The following is a 22,978-nucleotide window of genomic DNA, read 5'->3' as shown; positions in this document are numbered from 1 at the left end:
TAGGACCGTAGACACTTACTCAAGCCTATTGGAAAGAAAGATTCCAGAGGCACTTTTACTGAAGCTCCTTTTAATAGTTGGCTATTGAGGTGCAGTCCTTAACTATAAGTCTGACCCGGTGAGAGAATAAGATAGTACTACTCGATTTTTCAAAGTGCGATAGATTTATTGCCAACTACTTGCTTCTGACAAACCTCAGGGATATCTTCACTTTGCTGTTATGTAGCCTGTAGTTTGAGTTTAGCTGTTGGATTTATTTTTCTACAGACTGGAAGCTCCAGGAGGCCATGCTGGCTTTGTTCACTGTTGTACACCTGTCATGTACTAAGTACCCAGTTGACACTTATTGGATGAATGAATGAATTTCCAAATCCCAATGCACAGATAAATAAATAGATTAGAAAGATAGCCAATCAAGAGAGTGTTTCATTTTTTGCCACTTCTTTGTGGTGTAGTTGGAGAAGTTGCAAAAACATTTGCCTAGTTTTATTTTAAAATAAGGGTGGATAAGTCCTTCTCCCTACATAAAATGTGATGCTGGAAGTAAGCAATTTCTGCTTGCATTTCTGGTGATAGACAGTCTCAGTTCTGATTGACCGTAAAGAAAACAACTCTCTTTGACACAGTAGCCCTGGCAATTGGATCTTCTCAAAGATCCTAAGAAAGCTGGTGGGTGTGTTGGCCCTGATCCCTCTTGGCACAATAGCCAGACAAGGATCACTCAGATATGCAAAAGTCATTTTTCTCCTCTTTAGGAAAATGTGACTGAATCAGCCATCCACCCCTTCCACCAGCATCATCAATTAGGAATACTCTGGGTCTCAGCACTGCGCCATGTCAGATGGGTCCCTGCTGCAGTTCTATCAATCACCCAAGTCAGAAGCAATAAACCAACAACTGTTTGTGTTCATAATAATTCAGTTAAATTAATAATTATGTTGTCCCCCTCCCCCACTCCCTGCAGGAACACTGCAGTCATATATTGCTCAGGAGCCGTAAGTCATGTAGAACACTGATGAACTATCAGGCTGGGCCGGGCTGCCTTTGCATCTGGTTTGATGAACTAATCAAAAACTGATTAGCACCTTTGTTCAAAGGGGATGCTGATTAATCAATTACTATTGATTGTGAGCTTGGCTTCACTCAGCAGCAAAGAGACATCTGAAGGAAAAAAAAAAACAACCAATAAAAATTGAGCAGCTGTCATAGTGTTTAAATTTATTAAAACAAAATACATTATTTTTATGAAGCTGTCTTGAAATGGGTCACTGAAGGGGAGCATATTGATTGAGAAAGGATGAACTTCTCAAATTTCTGTAGCCTAGAGACTGAATTCAATTATAATACAAGACAAACCGGTTAACACCCGTCTTAAACAGTCCATCAATAAATTAGAGTAGGTGTTGCACATTTAATGCTAAACTGTGGTAATGAATAATATCATCCATTCCCTGCTGCATCAGGGTAGAAATTTCCTCCTTTCCATATTATGGATAAATGTTACGTACTCAATTTCCTTCCAAATAATGATGGTCTATTTTCCTTTTGTCCCCTTTGCCCCGACCTCCCCCACGCACCAGTGCTACCTTCATTAATGACAATTTCATAAGCAACATATGGTGCTCCATTCTCACCCAGCAAAGCAAGTTGCCCAGCTGATCCTCCTCTTTAATCTGCATAAAGAAATTATGCTCGTATGTAGTTCAGTGATTTAATTATTGGCAGGCCTGGGGAGCTTACCCAGTTCTACTTTGAACCCTTTCATTTACTTTTTGGGTGTTAACTTTATTGATGATGGATCCATAAGAGTTTTGAATTGTTTTGTCAATTACATCTGCTCTTTCCTGGTGACAGCTGGTGGTTATTGCCACTCATGTGGAATAGAATAGCTTTAAGCATATTTATCCTTCTATTTTATTTTAAAACTTTTTCAAAATGTCTCCAACTGCCTCTCTCCCTTCAGCAGTGGAGGGGCCTTGGGGAACTGTTTAGTGGAGTGAGGTGGTAAATATACAGTGTGCCAGAAAATGGCCCTCCAGCACAGTTCAAGAAATCCATCAGTCTTCTGCTTTGGAAGCAAAGGCACCGACAAGAAATTCCAGAGCTGTCATGATTCCTCAAAACATGTTATCAGCTCTTGTCCTACAAACAAGAAAGTGATCTGGAAAACTCCTACAACATGTCCCTCACGATCCAAAAAAGAAAGCATGGGCCTCGGAGGGCAATTCTAAATGGCTTTGCTAACCCTCATCTAGGTGTTAGGAAGAATCTAGGTGAACCAACTGCAGTCCCCTAAATGGATTATACAAGAAACACGGCTTCAAAATATAGCCTATATTTAGCTGGGCGCGATGGCTCACACCTGTAATCCCAGCACTTTGGGAAGCTGAGACGGGTGGATCACTTGAGGTCAGGAATTCGAGACCAGCCTGGCCAACATGGCAAAACCCCATCTCTACTAAAAACACAAAAATTAGCCAGGCGTGGTGGCATGCACCTATAGTCCCAGCTACTCGGGGGTGGGGGAGCAGGGGTTGACTGAGGAGAATTGCTTGAACGAGGAGGTGGAGGTTGCAGTAAGCCGAGATGACGCCACTGTACTCCAGCCTGGGCAACAGAAAGAGACTCCATCTCAAAAAATAAATAACAAACCTACATTTAGCTAATAGGAGCACTTAAAGCTCTTTTGATTTAGATTATCAGTCCCGGAGGTGGGGATATATGGCCTTCCGGTTACTGGGAGTGTCTTAAGTCCTGGCTAAACTTACTTGAAATGTGTGTGAGAAACTGTCAGTAGCTGTACCATTTAGGGGGAACTCTTTCCTAACCCCCACATAAAGAGTGGCCCAGATTTGGCAAACAGGCTATTTTATTCCCTTGGTAGAGTAATAACAACAATAATGATAATAAAACATTAAAAACCAGATGGGCTGTATAGATATATTTAAGTTATGGCCCATAAATCTAAAGTGTGGCATGATATGGCTTGTATCTGTATCATACTTTGTAACTTAGAAAGCTCTTTCACACATATTACTTCGTTTGATCTTTATTCATTCAACAAAATTATTTGAGATCCTTGTGCTGGGCTCTGGGCTGGGCACCAGGGATGCAGCAGTGAACAAGACCAACAGGAGCTGGAGCTGCCATGGCCTCCAGGAGCCAGGGCCCCTGCTCTCCTACCGCGACACCCTACTGAGGGAGACAGACTCAAAACACGAGTTAATCTTGGACAGTGACAAATGCTGTGAAACAATAAAACCGGATAAAGTGGAAGTGAGGGCTGGGGCTGGAAGAAGGTGGAGGTCAGTTTAGAAAAGTTTACCAGGGAAGGCCATTGGGACAGGAAGACCCAGATAGATGAGAATGAGCCAGATAATAGAAGATTTTCATGAAAATCTCCTGAGATTGTTAAGGAAGGGCTCTTGGTCTCCATTTATAAATGAGGAAACTGGGACCCAAATGGCTAAACGGTTTGCTTAGGAGACAGAAGCGAAGCATGGGTCTTCCTGGCTCTAGAGGAAATAGAGGACTTTGGTTTGCAGGGGCCGCCTTTCCCCCTATGAAATCCACAGCTTCCTGTGTGCTGGGGCCTTTGGTTATCCTCTTGACCCTTTTCAATTCACTGTGCGCACCCGGGGAATGAGGGAAAAGTCAGGCTCTCTGCAGCCCATCAGGCATAGAGCAATGTGCTGACTAACCTGGGAAGATTTTTTTTCCCAGCATCAAATCAAGCTCTTTCTCCTCAAAGAAGACCTAAACTCTGCTTCAGTACTTTAGTACTATTGTCCCACTGATTCCCCTAAATTATGGGATCAGTTTCCCCTGGGAGGTGACCCTAAGTGCCATGGGAAAGTGATGGCTGGAAAAGGTTAAACCACATCAATTCCCTTTTAAAATTGAGTTTCATACAAGGCAGTAGACTGAAGAAATCACATTGGGTCCACGCCAGCTCACCCACGACTTCCCCACGATGTGTCTGAACTGCATCCTGCTGCTGGTCTTTCTCATAATCCAACATGCTCCTGTTTCCACCGTGGGAAGGGAGGAGACCATCAAACGGGAACTTTTCTTCCAAAGTTAAAAAGTTGGCAGGCCACGGTGCAAAGTGTGAATTCTAGTTCTACAGGTTGGACACTGCTTTGGGGTGACTTCACCATATTCATTAATCCATCCTCCTCACACCCCCAAATGCCTGAGGTCCACTGAAGCATCTTTCTCCAGAGAGAGATTCTAGTGGGAAATGTATGTTTGGAAATACTCGACAACTGTCCTGTTTATCAGGCGTATATTCCTTTAAGGGAAACTCTGGTGTCATCCTCAGTGCCTTCCTATTGCTTAAAATGGAAAAGACGATCACATTTCTAAATCTGTGCTATCATGAGATGAACAGAGTGGACTCAAGCACGACTTTTGGTGTCTCTGGCGGTGTTAAATGCCTTGGGAGAAATCTTGCATCCTGTTGGATCAAGTCATTTCCACTCATGGTTAAATTAACTAAATCAAGGAATTTGAGAGGGGAAAAAATCAACAAGAAAAAACCCAAAACACTTGTTTTCATATTTAGCTACAATAGTATTTAATATCCTGATACTCAAATGGTACACCTGAATCGAAACTTGAATCAGACGGCCTTCACCTGCCAGGCCCACAGCCTTGACTTTCATAAAGGACAGCTAAGCCATTAGTTACACAGTTTGTCAATTCTGTATAAATGAAAAGAACTTGGTGACTTCAACTCAGTAAGTGTTTATTGGGCATCTTACCATGTGTGGGCAATGCTGAGTATGCAGTACCATGCTTACCCCTAATGAACTGGTAATTATTTGCCTTGGGTCGGTGATAAGAACTGGAAAAGCCCTCCTTAGGCTCTAATACAGGAGATTTGAATTTGGCAAACACCAAGTCCCTATGATACGCCAAGCCCTGAGCCAAATAGGCACTTTCATTTTCAGGAAAACAGTGGCCTCTCAAAGTGACCCTGTGAAGTACGTAATTGTACTCAGTGGCTCAGAGTGCCTCACTGACCTGCCTGAAGTCACAGAGAAAAGTAACGAAGCTCAAGTTCTGTCCCAGAAATGACAGCAAGTCCAGTGCTCTTTCCAATGGACCATGCAGGAGATGAGCTCCTAGCTCGTCCCCTGTTCAGGCCTGTTTCTGGAAAGCAATGTAGCCAGTGATAGTCTAAGAGAGCCCTGAGTCCTGATCATTGAGTAGTGACAAGGTACAGCCAAAATCTGTGTGCAGTACTTCTAATTTAAATGAACACATACTGAGCTCCGGGTGGCACAATGAGGATGATCACTGCAGTTTTCCTTTAAGTAGCTTAACATAGCTCCTTTGAAACGTTAGTATAGATGCAGTTACATTGCTAGAATTGAATGCAGCTGACGTGTAGTATTAGATGCCTGGGATGCTATATGGGAGTCTTCATGATTTTCTTGCTTTACGTTTATTCCTTCTCGTCCACTTTCTAAGAAGACAGAAAAGAAAGGTTATGCTGCATAAAGGCTAGTGTGCTCCAATATATATTAACATCTTAATGGGAAAGCTGTGCATGTACTGTATACATTTACTACTCTCTGACAAGAGGGAATTAAATGTCAGAAGGATTTGTAGCATCTATAATTGAATTGGTGCTGAGAAAAGCAAATCTTAAAGAAGAATAACATATTAGGATTAGCAAATAATGTGGCATTTTGTCAGCGCATGCCATTCAGTTTGTTCCCCTTCAGTAATAAAGTTGTGCTTTTTAAAATGCACACTTATTTTTGTTGCCATGGACGGGAGCCACAATAGATGATGAGAATGGGTAGCTACATTTTTCAGATGGTGCCAGGTTTTCTTAAGTGTCATTTTTTTTTTTTAGGTCAGATTATGGTTTTGCTTCAGATTTGGGAAATCCACTACCAGGCTTTTTCTTTCATCCTAGCAAGAAGTAACAAATGGCATCATAGTCACTAAGCTTTCTCTGAAATAGACTAATCCCTACAACCCTAGGAAGCTGGAGGCAGCATTTCCATTACAAACACCAATTCTGAGAGTTTGTAATTAAACTGACTTGTCCAGCAAGATGTCCACCCAGGAAAGGAAGTAAAACTGAGCCACGTGACAGAACTGTTGCAAAAAAGTCAGCAACAATTCTTTTCCTCCAGTCATCCACGGATGGGGGAAGCACAGAACGCTGAGCATCTGAACTGTCCCTAAAGAGAAGTAGGAAGACTAATACCGTTAGAACCTCCCCATGGCTTAAACGTAAAAATGAGAGCTGAGGTAGTTTATGACCTATGAAAAGACTTAAAGTGTGCGTTTAAGCACCATGTTGCTAAATGTGCCTTACAGCCTGAGCCAGGGATGTTTGAGATGTGAGGGTGACCCATTGCAATGTGGCTGTCATGCCTCATGCTGCATACTTTATCGTGTATCATCGTGTCACCCTTCACTCCTTCTCAGAGGTAGAAAGCTTGGTGTCCTTTTGGCAAAAAGACTGACCTTGGACTCTGTGTAGCCGAGGGCTTCAGGGTGGGCAGGCAGCAGTTGCAGTGAAGGTGCTGCTCAGTGAGTCCTTCTGCCAAAGTCCCTATTTGCCAGGAGCTTGTCTAGGATGTACTAGCCACTCTCCAGTTATCCACGGATCCCCGCTTTGGCAGCAGAGCCTTCTAGGCTTATCACAGATCCATGATTATGGCATTTGCATGGCGGTTTATGCTACACATCTCATGCCAGGTGGTAAAGTAGCCATAGAAACCAGGATCTCTTGCAGAGCCCTGTTTAATACAGGCAGCATGGCTGCCAGAGTGCTGCGTTTAAGACGACTCTGGCAAGGAGTTTGAGGAGTGAAAACAAGTAGAGAAAGAAAAGTCTCCTAGAAGGAGGGGGAAAGGAGACTGAAGTTCCACTAGCAGTCACCTTTCTTGTCAGGCCCTAGGGAACTACTGCCTTTAGAACTTCCCCCTTCTTATTGCCCATGAGGAATGGATTGGGCCAGGTCAACTGGCCCAAGGTAAAGAAATCTGAGCAGTTTGGGGCATCACTCTTGGGAGTTTCTTTGAGATTTCTCTGTCCTGCAATTTCTAAGATGCTAAAGCAAGCCCAGGGTTGTTGAAGCTGTGACCCAAGCAGTAGTGGCCAACTTAACATTCTGCAAGCAGCTGGTAAACTCTCACCTGGAGCCAAGTTGTTTCAGCTTTTTGCCAAAAGAAAAGCTAACTCACGAATACTAAACAGCTCATGATTTATCTGTCACACTTAGAGCCATGGAAGTGGCTGCGGGATGGGACACGACAGGCAGGGAGGGTTGTACCACAACTGTGAGCTGTCAGGAACACCTCCCTGCAACTGCTGCCTGCCCGCCCTGAAGCCCTCGACTACACAGAGTCCAAGGTCAGTCTTTTTGCCAAAAGGACACCAAGCTTTCTACCTCTGAGGAGGAGTGAAGGGTGACACAGCGATACACAATAACCTTTACCGGGTTCCTCTGCAAGTCAGAATCATTCAAGGACTAGGCCTAATTCACCTGAGGTCACATGTGAAATAATTTGGATGAGATTCTTAACTCCAGTTGAATTGTGTTACGCAATCATGCTTGGTTCATTGAGGCTGGAATAATCTTTATGCTGGAACCATTCACCAAGCAAAAACGTGGCTTTACTTTTCAGGATGATGGGGCAGGGCTTAGTCCCAGAAAAGAAACACTCTTACACTTGTTACTAGTAAGAGGAACACTTGTAGCCTCTTAGGGAACAAGAAAACATGACTTTCTAAACCGAAGTGATGTCCATATGCCTGAGCATCAGGCATGTTTAAAAGTGCTTTTCACTCCCACATTTATTTTTCAATTGACAAGCTAGGGGCAGCTGTAGAATCTGCCTCTGGTTTCGTTGCCTGCCCGATTCAGAAAATGAGCCAGGAATCTGAAGAGAATGTCCCCAGGAAAGCCAGCACTTCATGGGACCTGAAGAAGGGGTCTGCACCTTGCAGGACCAGGATCTGTGGCTCATGGGGAAACCCATAGCTTTCCCACTTAGAAGTCATTTCTCATGGAATTGGTCAGAGTCCTTGCCTTGGGAATGGAAGGAAAGGTCAAGCAGCTGACAGACTTTGTCGCAGCCATGCTTCTCTGCTCAGTATTTCCTTCCGCTTCTGGTTTTCGTGCGACTCCAGTAGCCCAGTGCCCCCCTGGGCAGCATCATGCACGGCTGCTTCATGTCATGAGTGAGGCACAGCCCGCAGGTGCAGGCAGCTCACCCCGGCCCTGCTGCCTTGAGTCAATCCATGGCATTATGAACACTCCCCCACCCTCCCCACACGTGGAAATAAAAGAACGGACTGAGATGACTCCAGAAACAGCTCTGCTTTTCATAGGGAAGGCCAAGACAGAGGCACCCAGTGAACAGGCACAACTCTATTAACACCTCCCACGTAAACCCAGGAGGTGGGAGTGGGGGTGGGAAGAGGCGGTGAGGCGCTCGTAACCGGCAGTGTTCCCTGTAAATTAAACATCAGTTACCTTCTGTGTCCATCTGCAGTAATTGAAGGCAGGAGAAATGTCTTGGTGATTAACTGGTGGTAGTAAACTTTCTGATCAAAGTGGGTATCAGAAGATAGCTGGAGAGATTACCCTTCTAAATAAGTATCTGTAAAATATGTATGTCCTTGAGGGTGGGGAAGATAACTAGAACATCTAAGGTTCTAGTTTAATTTGGGCAAAGTGCAGGAAAAAATAGCAACACTGAGCATATTTAGCTCAAAGTTCATGGAGGGCAAAGGTCAAGTAAGGAGTTTCGGCTCAAGAAATTAATCTCACAGATACGTATACCTCGTGAGATCTTTTTGTTTGAGGGAGGTTTTTGTTTGTTCTTCTTTGTCACAGAGCCTCTCTCTGTCTCTCCCCTCCCCCCTCCCCCCTCAGGCTTCCAGAATATTCCTGTGTCTAGGCATGGAGAGGAGGCGGTCTTTTATTAAGAGTGGACAAGATAGTGTCTTCCCCTAAATGGGTTAGAACTGTCCTGGACAGCTTCTCGAAGCTTCTCTCTGTTCTCAGTCTTCCTGGAACCTCTCTTCACCTCTTGCCTCTTGTGCCTAACTTTCCCCTGTCCTCAATGCCTAGTCTCACTTGTTTGCCTCCCCCAATTTTAAAACATATGGAGTTCATTGAAAGACACATAAATTTTAATAGGTCTGAAGCTCATGGCCATTGGAGATGAGTTAATTCTCATTCCCTCAAGATTCCCTATTTTGACAGCTCCCTAAGGAAAACACAACTTGCTGGCTTTTCTGTTACTTTTGTCCCCCATGAGCAATTTTGCATCTGTGCAGTTGGACTGAACATCTCCAGTGTGTCAAGCGCTCTCCTCCAGCAGACACCCCGTGTCCAGCAGCACCCCATGGGGAATGCTCCCCTTCAACGAGCTTTGTCGTCTCTAAAAAGGAAAAAAAAAAAAATCCCTTGACCGAGTTCTGCCTTGTTGAAATAACTTTCAAGACAATGGGGGTTGTAGCATCTGCAGTTGGCAACACTTTTGGCTGAGGAGGGAGATTCCTCTCCACCACTTTTCGAGTTGAGCTTATTAGACACGTTGCTGGAGGGGCTCGCTCAGCTCGGAGCGGGCTAATTGGCTGCAGTGCACTCTGCCTCCAACCCAGCTCCCTTCTCCAATTAAACTCCCATCATCCTGTTGTCCTGGGCGACCTGCTGCTGCCTCTGATTTGGCATTTCTGTTTGGGTTTTGGTTTTGGTTTTTCTGTAGTCCTTTCAAAGATAACTTAATGAAACACTTTAAATACTCCGTTTTAAAATTTAAACTCTTTTAATTAAAGCACTTTTCATGGAACCCTCAGTCACGAGTTATTTCCCCACATCCTTCAGTACTTAATCTCGGAGCAGAATTGGAAATATCGATAGAAAGTATAAATCATGCCCTCCTGCTGAAAGCGTTGTATCAGGTTTCGGCTCAAAAGAGCACCATTACCTTTAGCTGTCACGGATCTGTACACTTGATCGATAAACTTCAAATATTATTAGAGGTAGAGGCTTCAGAGATTTGCTCTGTTCTTTGGAGAGAGACAGAGATAAATCTTTCTTAAAAATTGACTTGAATTTGCACTCTCAGTCTTCCTGGTGAAATGCATTTCTCTTAGGCATCCAGCAACTGCAAGGGGGACAGATTTATAGGCCATGTGCTTCTTGTACTGAAAGATTCAAATGGTAAATCCTTCACATATGACTTCACAAATCATGTAAAGTTAAAAGATTTTTACCGTTTCTGTTGCTGCTGTGCTTAAATTGTAAGGTACAGCTAGTAAATCATTTTAATGGAGGTGTTGTACTTGACTCAATAAAAAAAAAAGACAATGGTTTAGCTTCCACTCCAAAATGTTAATGTATTAATCAACGGGAGAATAATTGTTTTTTACTACATTATAAATCTCAGATGCCATTAGGATTTCAGCAAGGGGTGATGTAGCCACATTCCTAAATTAAAATTGTTTACACTGCCATACATCCATTCTGCATCGCCATAGCTCATTCTGGGTTCATTTTGGAGTTGTTCCCCAGCCAAACATGTCGTTCCTCAGTCGGAAGAAGACATCCTGAGGGGGTGATGCTTATAAAGGAAAATTAATTGCATTGCAAGGTGTTAAATAAATAAAATAAAAACCGTCGGTGGCAATGGACAATTATTCCTTGCTGTCTCTTTTGAAATAGGTTTTTAGGTTTTAAATTGAGGCTTACTCCTTCATACATCCTAAATGTAGCAAGCCTGTCATTTGTCTTTAGTCTTGTAATCCTTGTTTTATCTCTAGGCAGCTGTGGCTTTTGAGCACCTTACTTCTCCTATGCATATCCCTAATCTACCAGATAATAAAAGTCATTGGGCGTCTATAGAAAGATGCTGTACCCTTCTGTTGCCTAAAGGTGTCATTCAGAGCACCCTCAAATAGTCAGGTCAGCCCCCTTAATTAGGCTCTGCAACTGGATACAGATAGAGTGAACGCTAAGACTGGGTCAGGGCCGGATAGACTATTTCTTCCTTCCCTGCCTCCCTAAGCTTGTTCCACATGCATTAACCCTCCTATGCTGCTTATCATGAAATTGCCTTGTGGGGAGAACGGATCGATTCAGCACTGGACAGGTCAGCCTGTTACCTCAGTGTAACTTGATCCATCTCGATTGTTCTCTCTGACTCCTCCATTAAAAAAGAAGGTGACCCTCTGACCCTGGAGACAGTGTTGCCGGGGCTTCTGGTGCCTTGTAATAAGCTCTACATCCCTATTCCTCTTCTGATTTTAACAGATTCCCGAGCAGGTGAAGAAGGCTCGATCAGGGCAGTGGATCATGCCGTGATCGGTGGCGTCGTGGCGGTGGTGGTGTTCGCCATGCTGTGCTTGCTCATCATTCTGGGGCGCTATTTTGCCAGACATAAAGGTAAGCAAAGCTTCAGCAGACAGAAGCAGCGTGTCCCCACAGCTTCTGCCTTTGGAGACTTTACAAGGTTGTCCTTGATAGGCAATTTGATGTATGTGGCCACACGGCCTATCTGATTCCTGAAACTGGAAGAGAGAGAAGAGAAAAAAAAAACCCAGAAATCTTAGCAGCCGCTGATGAGGACTCTGGGAGTTGATGAGTAGCACTCCTTGATTTGAATTTTCTCTAAATATAAAGCTTTGTTGAGTTGTTATTCTGCCATCCATAATTGGGGATAGAGGAAAAATGATAAAGTAGAGGCTGGTGTGCAAGGTGTGGCATGAAGCCCCAAAGGATAAACATGGAAAAAGCACATCCACAACCTACTGTTTTCTGGGAGGCAGAGGATTTCCCCCTATCCCCTGTCCCCAGACTCTGTGTAAGCTGGTCACAATGGCGAGAAGACTGCCTTGGTTTGATGTGCCCAGGTTAAAGAAAATTTTTTGCCTTAAAAGCCGCATAAATATGTATTTTTAAAATTATCAGTGCAATTGATTTAAATTGCCATTAATCATCACACTTATCAACTGTGCAGTCTGGATGGGCAATCATCTTTTCCAATGCCCCTCCTCTCTGCCCCATGCTGCTCTGATCCTCTTCTCCCCTCTTGGTAATTTATTCTTCCTTTTCTTTGTCCGCCCCTGTCTCTCTCAGTTATTTTTCTCAAGCACTGTGCAATGAGCTTGCGGGGTTTTCTAGGTGCTTGCATACTGCTTGACTGTTGAACTTGGGCTTGCAGGGTTTTCTAGGTGCTTGCATACTGCTTGACTGTTGAACTTGGGTTTGGGGGAAGGTCCCTTGAGCACAGCAGTGGAGGTCTAAGGTACTTAGGCACCTTTAGGATACAGAGTGCCTGTCTCAAGCATAAAACAGTTTAGGACGATCAGAGCTGTCCATACTTCGCCCTCTGCCCACACTCAGGAGGCAGTCTGTTTGACCAAGAACTCCCAGCCTCTCAGTGGTAAGCTTGATAGAGACAGGAGGTAAGGCCAGAGAGCAGGGCAGCGTCCGAGCAGCAGCTGTGAAGGACCAGGGGAGGGGAACATGTGTGTCACTCTGCAGCAAGAAAAAAGGATACTGAGAAGCGTTTGACCTCTTGCTTTCTCAGATTTGTTACTTTGAAAACCTGAAAATATAGCAAATGTCTCAACCTTTTTAAATAGAAGACTCTTCAGGAATACAGTATGTAATGGGAGGAAGATTATTTGATTATGGTAGGCAGTTTAACTTCTACCTATATAGCATACTGAGGTGCAGTCTTTGTTGTTCTCCATGTAAACTGTTGGGATTTGGTGATAAGAGTGTCCCCAACTGTGTAATGTCTGTCTATTGTCATTATAAAGTGGCTGTGCCAATTAGCAAATCCATGAATCCGGGTCCAGGCTAGAGTTATATGATGAGAGAGACCTACTTGCTCATTAAGACAGATCCCAAACCTTGATCCCTGCTATTATAATGTCAAATTCTTTCTCAATCTGGAACCTCACTCTGAAATGGAAGACAGGAGAATCAAACATACTTGTGCAAGTTCAAGCACATTCTCACCTATGGGTAGGCAACAATGATTCATATAGACACGGGACAGTGGTTCAAATAAATGAGCTGAGATGACAACAGAAGCATCATCAGGGCCCTAATTCATTTATTGGCTAATTGCTCTTCCTTGCTTTGGTCTTTAACAATGTACGTGCACATATCTGGTCATTGGTCATTGGTGTTTACTGTTTATACGTTAGTCAGCCCCTCTCCAGCTTTCTGCATTTTTAGCTCCCACTCACGTCTTCTTCTGCTGACATCCTCTGGTCATAATCACTGCTCTAATGTCTCATTTGCTGAATTATATCGCAGCGGTTCAGTTGGAGTGGTGCCTTTGGAACCCCTGGATCCCCATTTGTCTCACCCACCCTGCTCTCTTCTTCCAATTGTTTTTTCCCCTCTGCTGCCTGCACACCACTTCGGCTGATGATGGCCATAAAGCAAGTTGCCATCTCTGTACCACTTTACACAGAGGCCATCAGACAGTCACGGTGCTTTACCCCTTCATCTTTCAGGTACATACTTCACTCATGAAGCCAAAGGAGCCGATGACGCAGCAGACGCAGACACAGCTATAATCAATGCAGAAGGAGGACAGAACAACTCCGAAGAAAAGAAAGAGTACTTCATCTAGATCAGCCTTTTTGTTTCAATGAGGTGTCCAACTGGCCCTATTTAGATGATAAAGAGACAGTGATATTGGAACTTGCGAGAAATTCGTGTGTTTTTTTATGAATGGGTGGAAAGGTGTGAGACTGGGAAGGCTTGAGATTTGCTGTGTAAAAAAAAAAAAAATGTTCTTTGGAAAGTACACTCTGCTGTTTGACACCTCTTTTTTTGTTTGTTTGTTTGTTTGTTTAATTTTTATTTCTTCCTACCAAGTCAAACTTGGATACTTGGATTTAGTTTCAGTAGATTGCAGAAAATTCTGTGCCTTGTTTTTTGTTTGTTTGTTGCGTTCCTTTTTTTCCCCCTTTGTGCACATTTATTTCCTCCCTCTCCCCCCCAATTTTGGATTTTTTCCAAAATCTCCCATTTTGGAATTTGCCTGCTGGGATTCCTTAGACTCTTTTCCTTCCCTTTTCTGTTCTAGTTTTTTACTTTCTTTTGTTTATTTTTATGGTAACTGCTTTCTGTTCCAAATTCAGTTTCATAAAAGGAGAACCAGCACAGCTTAGATTTCATAGTTCAGAATTTAGTGTATCCATAATGCATTCTTCTCTGTTGTCGTAAAGATTTGGGTGAACAAACAATGAAAACTCTTTGCTGCTGCCCATGTTTCAAATACTTAGAGCAGTGAAGACTAGAAAATTAGACTGTGATTCAGAAAATGTTCTGTTTGCTGTGGAACTACATTACTGTACAGGGTTATCTGCAAGTGAGGTGTGTCACAATGAGATTGAATTTCACTGTCTTTAATTCTGTATCTGTAGACGGCTCAGTATAGATACCCCACGCTGTCCAGAAAGGTTTGGGGCGGAAAGGACTCCTCCTTTTTCCATGCCCTAAACAGACCTGACAGGTGAGGTCTGTTCCTTTTATATAAGTGGACAAATTTTGAGTTGCCACAGGAGGGGAAGTAGGGAGGGGGGAAATACAGTTCTGCTCTGGTTGTTTCTGTTCCAAATGATTCCATCCACCTTTCCCAATCGGCCTTACTTCTCACTAATTTGTAGGAAAAAGCAAGTTCGTGTGTTGTGCGAATGACTGAATGGGACAGAGTTGATTTTTTTTTTTTCCTTTGTGCTTAGTTAGGAAGGCAGTAGGATGTGGCCTGCATGTACTGTATATTACAGATATTTGTCATGCTGGGATTTCCAACTCGAATCTGTGTGAAACTTTCATTCCTTCAGATTTGGCTTGACAAAGGCAGGAGGTACAAAAGAAGGGCCGGTATTGTTCTCACACTGGTCTGCTGTCGCTCTCAGTTCTCGATAGGTCAGAGCAGAGGTGGAAAAACAGCATGTACGGATTTTCAGTTACTTAATCAAAACTCAAATGTGAGTGTTTTTATCTTTTTACCTTTCATACACTAGCCTTGGCCTCTTTCCTCAGCCTTAAGAACCATCTGCCAAAAATTACTGATCCTCGCATGATGGCAGCCATAGTGCATAGCTACTAAAATCAGTGACCTTGAACATATCTTAGATGGGGAGCCTCGGGAAAAGGTAGAGGAGTCACGTTACCATTTACATGCTTTAAAGAAAGAAGTGTGGGGATTTTCACTGAAACGTCTAGGAAATCTAGAAGTAGTCCTGAAGGACAGAAACTAAACTCTTACCATATGTTTGGTAAGGCTCCAGACTCCAGCTAACAGTCCCTATGGAAAGATGGCATCAAAAAAGATAGATCTATATATATATATAAATATATATTCTATTACATTTTCAGTGAGTAATTTTGGATTTTGCAAGGTGCATTTTTACTATTGTTACATTATGTGGAAAACTTATGCTGATTTATTTAAGGGGGAAAAAGTGTCAACTCTTTGTTATTTGAAAACATGTTTATTTTTCTTGTCTTTATTTTAACCTTTGATAGAACCATTGAAATATGGGGGCCTTTTGGGAACGGACTGGTATGTAAAAGAAAATCCATTATCGAGCAGCATTTTATTTACCCCTCCCCTATCCCTAGGCACTTAACCAAGACAAAAAGCCACAATGAACATCCCTTTTTCAATGAATTTTATAATCTGCAGCTCTATTCCGAGCCCTTAGCACCCATTCCGACCATAGTATAATCATATCAAAGGGTGAGAATCATTTAGCATGTTGTTGAAAGGTTTTTTCTGTTGTTCTTTTTAGAAAACAAAAACAAAAACAAAAAAAAAAAACAAAAAAAAATCACACCATTGCTCATGGAATTGGCATCTCATTTTTGGGACCTCCCATCTTTCTGTTTTGAAAAGTGTACAGTAGTGCAGTGTTCCTGATGTAACTTTATGGCTTACAATGTTGACATGTCTCAGGTTCATGTGTTTCGATTGGTGTTTTCCGTCTCAGGTAGATTGCAAAATGTAGGCCCCACACATTGGAAAAAAATAATAATAAAACAAAGCAAAAACAGGAAATTATGGATTTTAGTTGTATATTGGTTTATGTATTTTTTCTTAAGTATACAGTGCACTGTTTGAAATGTATTGTTGAGTATTACTTTGTACAGGTTGATCACTTTTTTTAGAGTGAAGAAAGAACAAACTTGTTTTTTTGTGTTTTTTAAAGGAATATAAAATAATGAAGGATGTATAATTGATGCCAAATAAGCTTGTTCTTTAGTCACACCGACGTCTTATTTTTCCCTTTAGGCCAGTTCTGTTTTTAAGGTGTACATGGACAATGTTACAGTGTAAGAAACTCCATATCCATATGTTCCCATTCGCATTTTGTATTGGTTCATGTATACCATTTTTACAAAAAAAAAAAGAAAAAAAAGAAGTACTATAAAATATCTGTCTTCTTAATAAAAAAAATTAATGTTACAAAGTGATCCTTTAATCTCTTTATGGACTTCTTATGGACGCCTCCGAGTGAGAAAAGAGATGGGCCTCTGGTCCCAGCTTCCTCCTTAGGACCATGTACGGGGCCAGGAACGCTGGCAGTAGATGCTAGGACATGCTGCCGGCTGGGTTGCTGGGGGCCGCACTCTCTCTCCTTCTCCGCTCATCCTTCCTGTCCTTGTTCTCTTCCCCACTCTCAGTGGACAGGTGAGCCAGGTGCTGTGCCGTGGCTGAGTCTGGGCTCCCACGTGGACTCAGCGATTTGTGCAGGTGTGCGAGCTGTCGTGGCGGGCCCGCCGGAACAGGCCGCTCCCGTGGATGTGTCTTCCGCACTCATCCCCTCTCTCACCGCCCCCCCACCCTCACCAACTTCCCTGTGTTGGCTGCTCCACCTGTCTCTTACTTTGGGAATTTGTGTCTTAACAATTCATTCTGCCTTCTTCCTTTAAAGTTCTCTCTCCTTTCATAAAAAGAAGACGTGAGCTGTGGAGGACTGGCTCGGCTGCCTGCAGAAGATTGTTCTCACTTGCTGTTTAGGTTGCTGAGACTTCCAGGCCTGGGTAGACAGCAGGATTTGCTCTGTTGTCATCGTCCTTGCCTTGCAGCCTGAAGTGAGCAATGACTACACTTCATGGTGGCCGATCTTATAAATGTGCAGATAACGTCCGGCCAGGCCCAAAGTGCCCTTTTCCCACCATCCCCTCAGCTGTGGTTGATGAGTTCCCCTTTTCTCCCTTGGCCACGTCATGGGGAAAGTTCCATAGGAAAAGTGAAGGTAAGCTCCAGAAAGGCTGAAGGCTGTGCATCTCCCCTTGAGCCACTTCCATCCTGGCCTGGTCTCTTACCTGTCTCTGTAAAAAAAAAAAAAAAAAAAAAAAAAAATCAGTTAATCAGATATGCAGTTATTGAGCACCTGCTGTATGTCCAGCATGGTGAGGGATGCGGAGAAGTATAAGGCGGTCTCTGGAGGCCAAGTAGAGCATCAGTTACATCACCTGAAAACTTGAAGTGACCCTGAGCCATGGGTGCCCCACCGAACACAAAAGAAGCCCAGAGAGTGCTCTGAGAATTTTCTAGAGAAGGGAAATCTGTGAAGGCCGGTGAGTCCCTAGACAGCTTCACAAAGAGCTGGGACCCCAGCTGGATCTTAAAGGATGGTTTCGTGGAGAAGGAATGTGAGTCAAAAGTACAGAGGGCAATAAGCCCAGCCAGCCTGCTGATTTGTACGGGGAGAAGAAAGCAATTCCGTGTGCAGGGTGGGATGGGTCTTGTGGCTGTACTAAGAAGTCCGGGCAGAGGAGTCGATACTTCAGCGACCTCTCCCAGCCTCTGCCAGAGGGCAAGGAGCAGTAGGGAGTACTCACTTATTGCATCTCTATAAAAAGACCCAGAGAGAATAAGGATCAAAAGCACACACTAGAGAGAGGCTGCCTGCATTCAGATCCCTGTCCCACCATGTAGCAGTGAAACCTCTGGTGAGTAGCCCAGCTTACCTGGCTTCGGTCTCTTGCTCTGCAAGGTGGACATCACCCTAGCCTCGAAGGTTGTTAGGAAAGATCAGTGAGATATGCAGTCAGCGCTCAGCCAAAAAGGTGCCAGACACACACTACTTGTTCATTACATGTCAGTCACAGGATAGAGGCAAATGGTGACTAAAACGATAGAAGGTTACCCAGGGCTACGAAGAAGCGGTCACTACTCAGAGGGAGCTCTGAGGGCTCCTCTGCATGTAGACACATCATGCCCTTGCAAACCACGACTTAGAAGGTTTAATGACCCTTTTCTCTTCACCATTCATTAGCAGACTTATTCCAAGCCACGTGGCATGCAGTATGTTTAGTCTCCCCACCCCTCTCCCTCTTGTCTGCAGCATGAGGCTCCAGCTTTAGCTGTACCCTACAGAAAAGGGTCCCAGAAGTTCCTTGAGCTGAGGCAGACAGGAGGTGGTGACTGCTGTACATTTGCCTTTTGAGCTCCACAGGGTATGCAAATGAGAAGGTGCTAGAAGCAGTCCCCGCTCAAAGGATCTTGATAAGTTGCCCGCTCCTTCATTTGAGAAGAGTGTGTACGAGAGTGAAAATGGCCCTCGTTTCCTCCAGAGAGTTTTCACAAATGTTTTGGCCTGGCATTCTCCAAATACATCAACTGGAGCCCTGAGGTGATATGCGGGTGTTAATTGGTGCAATCTTTCACTGTCCTCTGTCTACTTGAAATGTAATTCTTGTACCGCTGTGGACTTGCTCCATGGAGAAATGCTCCTTTGATTCTGTCATCCAGAACCTCAAAGAAACCATGCGGCCACTGTGTTACAGGTAGAAAGACCCTGCTTAAGTGAAGGTATTTTTGTTTTATTATAAAATCATGCCCAAGATTAATACACCTTTTTGCCAGGATCCCAAATACGCAGCCCTTTGTCATGAAGAACTGGCAGCCAAATTCCTTCAGGGTGAAATTTGTATTCACAGCCATACATGTATAGTTTTTGAAGCGCTGGCCCCCTGTACAGGAGAAGAAAGAAGGGACTCTTGGCTCATCCATGACCTTGTAGGTCAATACCATATTAAAGTTCCTGTCAGGCACGCAGTAGTCACCCAGCAAGTATCAGCTGATTAAAGGGAGAATAGTCGAGCACCTGGCTGACTGAGCCTTATGTTGCACTTAATCTGAATGGGCCACCGATGCTGTATTTCAAACCTTGATGTTTGCATGTCCATCCTTACTACAGGTGGCTTTCAGGTTGGCCTTGAAGGGACAAGCCAGCCAGTCCTGAGTTTAGAGCGATTGGCCCTATCATTCTCAAGGACCCACTGGAATAGTACCAGGGAATATCATTTTGGGTAATGGCCAAGCAAAGCCTTAGTATTGCTATCATATATTGTGAGGGGCCTTCAGAATGCAATATGGCCTATTTTAAAAACGTAAACTATAGTCCTTGCCTTATCTTGTGTTTATCTCAAGATGTTGAAATGTGCCTCTAATATGAACTGCAGGATTCAGTCCCCCCCCCAACCCCCCGCCCAACACTCACATCATTACACATGAGCATCCCTGAACTGAGACCTGAAAGCAAGAATCTTCTCTGTTTTCAAGTCTTCCAAACCTCAGCTTCCAGGCTCTTCAGTACACAGGAAACTTTGTTTCATTTTTATGTTTTTATTTATTTTTTTCATTCCCCAAAAACATAAAATGTCTACTGCCCCTGGTGGTCAGTGCTGGGAAATACAACTCGAGCCTTGCCTATTGAAATGCAGAATTTATTCCAACAAGGAACCTGACATTGTCTACTGCTTTTTCTCTCACACACGCACACCTACCTGCGCCTCACATTTTACTCCCTCCTAATCCTTCGAAGTGTTGATCTGGGGAAAGTGAGAACCACTACTGAGGGGCAAATCAACCGGTTCTCTGGGCCCGGGACTTCAGCTGCCCTCCAGACGTGCACAGGCTCACAGTCATATTTCAGACGTGACCGCCTCAAATCTTCCTTAAGTACTATCTTCTCAGGTTAATTAATCACCAGGCTTAAACTGGCTGTTACCAGCAGGAAGTCCATCCTGAAGTCAGCAATGTTACGATTGCATCTTCTAATACTGTTTATCCTGCATTAGTGTTTACTTAGGGGGAAAATTGATCCGTAATTGATATTTCAGTCTTCCAGAGCTGGTGTTGGAAGAGCCTAATGCAGGCCTTTAATAGCAAGCAAATATTTAAATCCCTTAATGGTTGCTGAATATTGAAATGTGTGACTTTATTACTCTTTTTGGTTTGTTTTCTCTGTAGTTGTGTATTTCATCGTTTAAACTTGCAATGGATGCTGGCAAGCTCAAGTCTAGCTAATCCACAAAAGCTGTTTGCCCAGACACAGCAGACCTGATTAAAAAGTATTGCTATGGAAGGGAATCTTCTGCACTAATCAGTCTCTGTTAGCTAGTGACGAAATTACTATCCATCTCTCTCTCTTTCTCTTTCTCTCCCTCTCTCTAGGCCTGTTTTCTCTAACCTCCTCTCCCAGAATAAAGTGATGAGGGCAGCTATAGTGTTGCAATTAGGAACATGAATCTTTTATCGTTTGGACAAGGAAGGGAAAATGCCATTACTGTCAACTGAAATGTCCTACTTGGGTTTTTTGCTCCTACTTCCCTGCCAAAGCCCATTGCTGCTGCTGAAAGTGTATAACATTCACAGCTGTTCTTGATGGCTTGATTCTTAACACAGCCAGAAATGTAGCCCGGGAGATGCTTAAGACAGTTTATGGAAAATAATAGATTTCCTTGCAGAGACACCAATGCATCGAGAAGGGCCTTGAGTCACGTTAGCCCCAGCCAAGATCACCAATTTTCTCTCTATCTGGCTTCAGTTACAAAGGCTATGCCTTAACAAAAAAATGCAGGCCCTTTTGAATTCTCTGTTTTCCTGGTTGGTTTCCATCAGCACCCACAAGTCTCTGGCTATGGCACCCTTTGTCTCACCACTCACCTGCAGCAGCCATAAGACCCGAAAAGAAGCCTACAGAAGTGGAAATAAAAGGATGCTACTGAGGGGAGAAGAAGAACTCCCAGGAAAGCCACCCGATGAGAGCTGAGACTAGGTCTACCGCCAGCTGGGTGCTCCAGAGACAGACGGCTATGTTGGAGGCCACCCCTACAGTCCCAGCACATGGGTGGGGTCCTTCCCTCCGTGTGTGGCATCCCCACGTGGCCATCAGGAATGTCAAGAAGTGGTGTAGTTAGTTCCACTATCCTCATCACTGTGCCCTGACCACTCTCAGCCCCAGCCCTTAGTTAGGAACTTCTGGGACTGGCACTCCCTTTGGCAGGTAAAAGGGAGTGGCTTCACAGTCACAAATATTGGGAAGGATGCAAGAATGAAACAGCAAACAGTGCCTCACAAGTTTGCAGCTTTCAGACTGTTTCTGCAAAAGCATGTCAAAAGCCATGTGTCTCTGCCCCACCGTGTCTCCCCAGTCGTGCCTGGAAGTAAAAGTTGGAAGATACGGGCTGGCAGGCAACGGCCAGCTCTCTCTCCCTTTCACTCTAGTATCAGCCGCAGACACCCCCAGCGAGTGCCACCACTCCCCCACTGTTTTCATTCTCAGCTTCTCCTAAATGGAAACCATTAATCATACTAAATTGTGCAATGATTCCGTGATAGGGAGAATGCTGATGGCAAAAATCATTCTCCTTTGTTGTGCCAGGCAGGCAAAAGGCAGAAGTATTAGCTCGTCGCCCTGCCTGGCTCCTTGCAAATGCTGACCATGTGTTTGCCTACGCAGCTGCCTCTATGCACACAGCTTATTTTAGCACTGGTCTAAGGCATGCCAACTGTTGACAGAAAACAAGGCCACCTCTTCCTTAGTCCCAGGACTGCCAGGAAGACTGTAACTGCTGGTGCTCCCTGAAGTCTCTCCCATCTCAAGGTCCTCATATCAGAGGTAGGGGTGATACAGGACTCGTGGGCAAAACCCAAGGTGGTCTCAGATGGGGTGAGCTGGTGGGGTAAGCCGTGCCCCCCATGCAGTTCTGCCAGCTGGATTGCAGAAGAAGCCAGGTGTGGGTACCAAGGAGGCTTTTTGCCTTTCAGAATTTGATGTCTGCTTCACTTTCGACAAGCCTCTTTGTAAGCCACCCCTTCTGAATTAGAATCATTTTCCAAAAGCTCTTAAGCTATGATTAATGCCAGGGCTGTTTTTAACAATCATCCTGCCAGTCTTAAGCTGTAGTCATTTTCAATAATTTGGAGTGCTCAAAGGCAAGCCAGGAGTTTGTTGACAACAAAACCCGTAAGAGCACAGCCAGGCAGCCACAAAAGATGGAAAAGCAAAGGGACCATTTGGGCTTAGCTGGCTTTCTGCTCCCAGAGTTTCACCACTAAAAGTTTGATTGAACACTCACAGTGCGTTAAGGATCCAACTGTGAACATGGCTGGGCAAGAGGGCTGCCAGGCTGGCTTTTGTGTGAACAAACAAGCAGCGTGTTTGGAGGGCTCCAGGTTTATTTATGGACATGTGTGGTTCATTCATGCCATCCCCAAACCAGAGTGTCCTCATTTGTCTTCCCTCTGCCAACATGGAAGACCAAGAAAGAAATGCAGTTGCTTTTCTTTGGGGCTGTTTACCTCCCATGAATGCCGAGCAAGTCTCTGGCCAAGATGTAGGAATCCTGCTCTGTAGATGGCCCCGGCCATTTCCCCAGCCATGTGTGTTAAACTAGTGTTCTCTTTTTAATCTTGGCAATTTCATGGTAGAGTATCCATCTGTTTGAAAAGCCCAAACTGAAGGAAGCTACCGTTTGAAATGTCTGTGGTTACAGATTTACTTAGACTCAGCTTCCAATAGCACTTATTTCTAGCTCATTACTTCCTCCGGAAGGAAAGGGTCAGCTCTGGGTGATGGGAGTTTAACCCAATGAATTTGGTGTGATGGATAGATATTTGTGTCTCCATTCGACTCTGCCATCACACCAACTATTTTGTAGGGT

The 22,978-nt window shown here is 44.1% G+C and overlaps 1 protein-coding gene across 6 annotated transcripts in view; it reads left to right on the top strand.

Moving 5' to 3' along the window:
• Positions 1-13,835, top strand: part of CADM1 (cell adhesion molecule 1) — a 328,172-nt gene extending 314,337 nt beyond the window's left edge. For all 6 annotated transcript variants that reach the window (XM_031015945.3, XM_031015947.3, XM_031015944.3 and 3 more), the window contains 2 exons: positions 11,297-11,428; positions 13,519-13,835. In XM_031015945.3, the coding sequence (XP_030871805.1) occupies positions 11,297-11,428; positions 13,519-13,637 (251 nt within the window). In that variant the 3' untranslated portion in view covers positions 13,638-13,835. The remainder of the gene's footprint in view (positions 1-11,296; positions 11,429-13,518) is intronic.
• The last annotated feature ends 9,143 nt before the right edge of the window (positions 13,836-22,978 follow it).

This window comes from Gorilla gorilla, chromosome 9, assembly GCF_029281585.2.
Source record: "Gorilla gorilla gorilla isolate KB3781 chromosome 9, NHGRI_mGorGor1-v2.1_pri, whole genome shotgun sequence".
Classification (NCBI taxonomy): domain Eukaryota; kingdom Metazoa; phylum Chordata; class Mammalia; order Primates; family Hominidae; genus Gorilla; species Gorilla gorilla.
Note: the sequence above shows the minus strand (reverse complement) of the source record. Positions and strands in the feature narration are given on the sequence as shown.